Source organism: Mizuhopecten yessoensis, unplaced genomic scaffold (assembly GCF_002113885.1).
Source record: "Mizuhopecten yessoensis strain PY_sf001 unplaced genomic scaffold, ASM211388v2 scaffold431, whole genome shotgun sequence".
NCBI classification, from domain to species: Eukaryota; Metazoa; Mollusca; class Bivalvia; order Pectinida; family Pectinidae; genus Mizuhopecten; species Mizuhopecten yessoensis.
Genome location: NW_018403543.1, coordinates 1,205,932 through 1,212,091, shown reverse-complemented (window position 1 = coordinate 1,212,091; position 6,160 = coordinate 1,205,932). Strand labels below are relative to the sequence as shown.

General features: G+C 35.1%; 1 protein-coding gene across 2 annotated transcripts in view; it reads left to right on the top strand.

The window, feature by feature from the left end:
* Positions 1–1,316: 1,316 nt before the first annotated feature.
* The window catches only part of LOC110448617 (ATP-dependent Clp protease proteolytic subunit-like), a 5,623-nt gene continuing 779 nt past the window's right edge, over positions 1,317–6,160 (top strand). Inside the window, exons 1-5 of one of the 2 annotated variants that reach the window (XM_021494978.1) lie at positions 1,317–1,400; positions 3,037–3,228; positions 3,911–4,007; positions 4,357–4,547; positions 4,823–4,928. In XM_021494978.1, the coding sequence (XP_021350653.1) occupies positions 1,383–1,400; positions 3,037–3,228; positions 3,911–4,007; positions 4,357–4,547; positions 4,823–4,928 (604 nt within the window). In that variant the 5' untranslated portion in view covers positions 1,317–1,382. Of the gene's footprint in view, positions 1,401–1,480; positions 1,755–3,036; positions 3,229–3,910; positions 4,008–4,356; positions 4,548–4,822; positions 4,929–6,160 lie in introns of those variants that run through there. The other variant, XM_021494984.1, reaches the window with a different exon arrangement.

Below are 6,160 nucleotides of genomic sequence, written 5' to 3'. Positions count from 1 at the left end.
TCTTAAATGTACTGAGATATCCGGAAAAGTATCTTAACTTAACTATGCGGTAAACGGTTACGTTAAATAGACAGGACGATGTAGTGGCGTGAATAATGTATAAATTTCAAATATGCATCCGTATGGTTCTTTTTAATATTTTAAGTCTTTTTTTTGGAACACGGAATTAGGTTAGGTATCTAAGTCCGTGATTGGACTGTTTCATTTTGCTGTCAGATATACCTTCATGTTCATGTATGTTCAAGTTCACACACACGGTTGTAAATGCAATATTTACAACGAATGTAATACTTCCACAATTTTCAAATTCATATAGAAGTTCTTTTAACATACGAACAAATTCTTTGTATGAAAAACAAAGAAATTGCGTACAATTTCAGAAATTAAAAAAAAAATATGTTTCGGTTTAGATTGTCATTTGTTCTGGATTAAACGTTTTAAAAAGATCGTTATGAAGCCATTTCTTCTTCGATTCTGGCGAATTTTTCACCACAAAACACAGATTATACAATTCATTATGATAAATAATAAAATGACAGCGACTTTTGCAATCCACATTTGATGTATATATATATATGCGCGGTAAGATTGACAACGTAACTTTAAATTGTATCTAATTCATTGTCAAATATAAGACAAAGGAAAACAGTGATTAAACCAAATTAAAAATACATGATACTTTGACTTTGTCAAAATTTGACTTGAAATTGTTGTGTGCATATTCGTTTCAATGTTGAATTTCTCGGATGAATGTTTGATGCACTGGCAATATTCACCGGGTTGTGTTGGTCACATTTTAGGTGTACGTGTGTCACTCTGCTTATGATAGAAGGCTGGTGAACCAACCACATTCTCAAACAAAAGTTAAATAAAAAAACAAGCCCACACTAACATTCTTGCCTCCCCCACCCCTAACCCTTGTTGCCTACGATGAATCCACTCTGCTACGCCCCTGTAGACTGTTCTGAAAGATAACTGTTATAAGGGTAATCGGTATTAAACCGGTGGCCCTGGGTTCGATTCCAAGCACTGAAATGATTCAGGGAATATATTCAAAACATTGTCACTTAGTTACAAAAAATACTCAGCTTTTCCCTCAAACCTCGCTGTTGAGCTTTGAACAATTTACCCAATACTTTTTTTTCTGTTATATCAAAGAGTAAGTTTCCGTAATATATCGTTACATTTAATTTGATACAAGTCAGAAATTTACTTGTGCCGGAAAGGTTATTTTTTCCGATTTGTTTATTATAGTGTCTTCTTCATCATGGTTATTGCTGTGTTTGTTTACTTGACAGCAATTACTAAGCTTTCCAGAGACCCAGGATTGTGATTAAAATATCCGAAGTGAACACTGACCGGATTTTTATATCTTGTCGAAAATGGCAACTATTTTGAAGGTAAGGTTAAACCTCATTGGCGGATCCGGGTTAAATGAAATGAGGGAGCTCATGTTTCAGAGCTTCATCTGAATTCACTTGAGGCTTTAAATGGTTGGATAGCTCCTGAAAATAATATCCATCTGTAATTTTCGAATGAAAATGTCAACTTTCGGTGCCGGGGACGGCGCAGTACAGTGCAGACGATGTACATGTATGAGACTGTGTTCAGTACTGTACCTCTACTGAATCCGTTATTGGACCCAGATTGGATTTATATTAACTTTTCATTGAAGGTTCAATTTGACAAAAGTATATAGATTAGTACAAATAGTAACATGGAAAAAGCTAACTGTGACATCAAGGCTGAACGGGGTACGTTGTGTTGAGATGTCACTGATGGGCTGATGGGGATTCTACCATAAGAAGCCGCTGGTCGGCATTTTTTTCTATCGGATATGATTTTGCCTCCTGCCAAATGTTTCTCGCCGTGTAAACCTCTAACACTGTTGGAGTTATGTGGATCCATGCCAATCGTGACTAGGCCTAATCCTAATTGTTTTAGAATGATCGGTTTATAATCGAAAATAATAATCCCATTAGTGATTGATTACATTAGGATTCCTTCTTGCATCATACTTGTATGCAGTAATTTTTTTTCAATATTGACACAAATCATATACTAAAAATCAATAAAATAAATTACTTTCATTGTATAAGTTTGAATTCATCAGTAATGACCCCATCATATCAATAATAGAATTTGTAATCGATAACCAAAATCAGAAATGCCAAACTGATCCAAGTTTTAATAGTAATTGATGTACAGCCAATCACTAATTGTCATCGCGTGAATATGAACCAGACCTATACGATTGTGACATATCATAAAAACACAGATCTATATGACATCCCATGCCAGACTTCAAGATAATCATGTGACATTGTTACATTGGTATTACAATATCTTCTGATGTCGCTTACTTTATTCAATATTTTTTTTAAATATTTTGTCCGGCAACGCTTGTTGTCACTTGAAGACGCTTGTTGTCAGTTGAAGACGCTTTTAAGGAGGACCCGTGGAGACCATAGAGCCAATCCATCATCATCATACTTCAAGAAAAATATATAAAGTGGTGTTTTTCGCAATTCTCCCGAAGTTTTATGATCACATGTGTAAAAAATTGTGCCTCACCAAAAATTTAAAAAATCCAGTAACCTTGTTTTGTTTCATAAATAACATGCAAGGTGGAACTCATTGAATATTTACAACTCTTCACAAAACAGTGTTGATTTTTTTTTATATATTTTCTTGGCAACAGTGCAGTGACTTCTAGCACTTTTCACAAGTTAAACAATCTCCATATATCAAAATAAAGGTTTTGATATAAAGATATCTAGTTTTTTCTGACTTTTTAAAAAAATAATGTTTCTGGGTTTCCAAACTAACAGAGATTAAAACCCCAAGAGTTTTCAAAATCCAACGCCATGATTATATCCATTGCTCAACTATCACACCGATAGATACCACGTCACATGCTCTAAAATAAAAATAAACCAAACATCTAAAATAATACTTTCATATTTATTTTGCTGCATATGGAGAGACAAATAAAAAACCACACATGAGTATTTTATTAATTTATTTTTGTTGTAGAAAGCCGCAGTTCCTCTTTGTAGACAGGGCAGAAGTTTTCTACGGTCAGTTAGCAGACAAAGAAAGCTCCACCAACATCCAATGCCTAGCATGTCAAATGCTCCCTCAATAACAGAATCAGCAGATGGAGGGAAGGCTGTGGACGTCTTCACAAGGCTGCTTAGAGACAGGATCATTTGCCTGATGGGAGCAGTAAGTATCAATAGCAGATTTAAAAAAAGATATTCAACATATATATATCTTGGAAATACCGTATATGTTACATTGTACAGAAAAAAATATTCTGCCTCTCATTGGACCAATGAAAAAGATCTTATTACAAAGTCTGTAAATTTATACATTCATTGTATTTCTCTCTCCAAATAGTGTCTCTTAACTGTGAGCAAATAACCATTTTGAGTTCGCAAATAACCATCTGTGGGATGTTGGATTACATTAAGGATCTCCCTCCTAAACATGTGCAGTTAAGTTTTATGTTGCTGCTATATAGTGTTCTAATCTCCATTTGTAACACCCAAGGTTTTTCATAGCATGACTGAATGCGGCAAACTGGATCTTTCTTTGCTTAAATATAAAAGTTATCACTTAAAAGTAGTAATTGGTTATTCAGTGATAGCGGTAGCATCCTCAGAAGTTGCATCTGAAGCAAGGAATTGAATACACATATGAATATGATTTTGTTCTTTACAAGTTGTGATTTTCTTTTTCTTTTTCTTTGTAAATATCAAATTACAATAATTATGTTTAAGCTCATGATCAGTTAATTATCAGAAATTTTCACTTTCTAAGGTAAAGCAGCAAGTTAAAGCAAATTAATATGAAACTTAAACCAGGATTGTTTATTCTGCAATACTAAATCAGATTTCATTTTCAGGTATCAGATGAATTAGCTTCAAAAGTGATGGCCCAGCTGTTGTGTTTACATTTTGAAGATCCAGATAAATTAATAAGAGTGTTCATCAATAGTCCAGGCAAGTTGACCATACTTTGATGAGTCTTTCCATGGGTCAGATTATCTCTCTCACTTTATACTAGGGTTCGATTTTAATGCAGGTACATATGCCCTTGATTTTAAACTTATAAAGTGTTAGAGATGAAAGAAGACATTAAAATCAAGACTGTGTGTGCCTTAATTTGATACATTTTAAGTTTTCTCTTAACCTGGTGCACTGATCACACTTGTATATGTCCTCCAGTAAAAGTTACAAATGTGTATCTGTACTTTTTACTTTGGAGGAGCCGGTTGTCCGTACTTAGTACGTATACCCAATAAGACTTTTGCTCCGTTCATGAATTAAATATTTTTATTACATTCTTAAGGTGGGAACGTATCAGCAGGTCTGGCCATCTATGATACTATGCAGTACATCAACAACCCCATAGCTACACTGTGTATAGGGCAGGCATGTAGCATGGGCTCTCTCCTCCTCACCGCCGGTACTTCAGGCATGAGATATGCCTCACCAAATTCCACCATTATGGTCCATCAGCCTCTTACATCTGGATTGCAGGTAAGAGAATTACTTCTAAAATGTTTACTGATATTCTGGCCTGGACTTTCAACGTCTTAACTCAAAGGAACACTGTTTGGTTTGTGGGCCCAAAGTGGTGATCAATCACTGTGCTATGACGATCGACTCCAAGTACCTGCTGTCTTACTTTTCATCCACACTTAATATAAGTGGATACCTTTTACATTAAGCTGCATTGGTGAGCCATACTATTGCTTCTTTCATAATACTGTTTTGAAATAAAAGTGATTTGAGATTTTTCCTCATTTGTTTAGGGTTATGTCACAGACCTTAAAATCGCGGCCGCCAATATGAAAAGAACAAAGGAGCTGATTCAGGATCTGTATGTTAAGCACACAGGCCTGACACCACTGATAATAGGTAGGTCCTTGCTGTCCCTGCTTCAGTTACAACATTAATTTTTCACTCAATGAAAGTGATATTTTAAATAGGTGTATATAAATTGATAAACCCCTGCACTTTTGTTCAGGGAAAGGATTAGGGGTATTACCCGGTAAGCGTCATTTCTGGCCTCATCAGGAATTTAGTTAGAATTAGTTGTTATATTTGTTATCTGGAATAAATGAAGTTCACAAGTATGAAATTTCAAATTCATCCGATAACTGGTGTAGGAGATATAACAAAGAGGGGTATAAACCTGCAATTTACATAATAAAATGCTTGAACACCTTGTGTTCTATAAGCGTTGAAAATTTGCAATTTTGAAGCAAATTAACTAAACACTGTTCAACATGCGGAGGCTTTCATTTCTGCGTGAATATCGTCTGCTGTGTGCTATCTCTGTTGAGAATTGGAAATTTTGAAGCAAATTACTTCAACCCTCTTCAATTTTTGAAAGCCTCCACATGCCCCAAACTAATGAATATTTGACATGCTTAAACATTATCATACCAGTGTTCTCTCATTGAAATAATTATTGTTTGTCACATGCAGAGGCTTCTTTTTCTGCAAGCTAGCTGTCTAAAAACACAATAATTTGGCTAGCAACGCAATTTTGTTACTATGGTACGGCATCTACACATGTACATTAAAAAAAGCTGCATCAGGAAATATAGCCCCAATTAAACAATATGATGTTTATAACAGTTTATAACAATTAAATGAATTTAATTTGAATTTTTTTCTTTTTATGAGGCTGAAAATGACCAATAATGCCCCAAGTCCTTTGGCTTTGTACTTGTTTCAAAAACAGAAAAAAAGTTATTAGAAACAGAGTGATGCGATATTCCAATCCTGCCTTATGTATTGAAAGTGTTTCTTAAATAAATAAACAATTTGATGCATGTCTTGATTGTGATAGATACGAACTGTTAATACTGACACTTTCCTTGACACAATTAAAAAGTTCTCGTTGCAAAATTTACTCTTTTGGTTGTTAGCTCACCTGGCACGAAGTGCCAAGTGAGCTTATGCCGTGGCGCGGCGTCCGTCCTCGTCCGTCAACTTTTCCTTTAAACAACTTCTTCTGAAGAACGGACAGGCCTAGAGTCATGATATTTGGCTGAAAGCTTCGTTGGTAGGAGCCCTACAAAGTTTGAGAACGAAAATGACCTTGACCTGTTTTCAAGGTCACAGGGGTCAAATATGTCAAA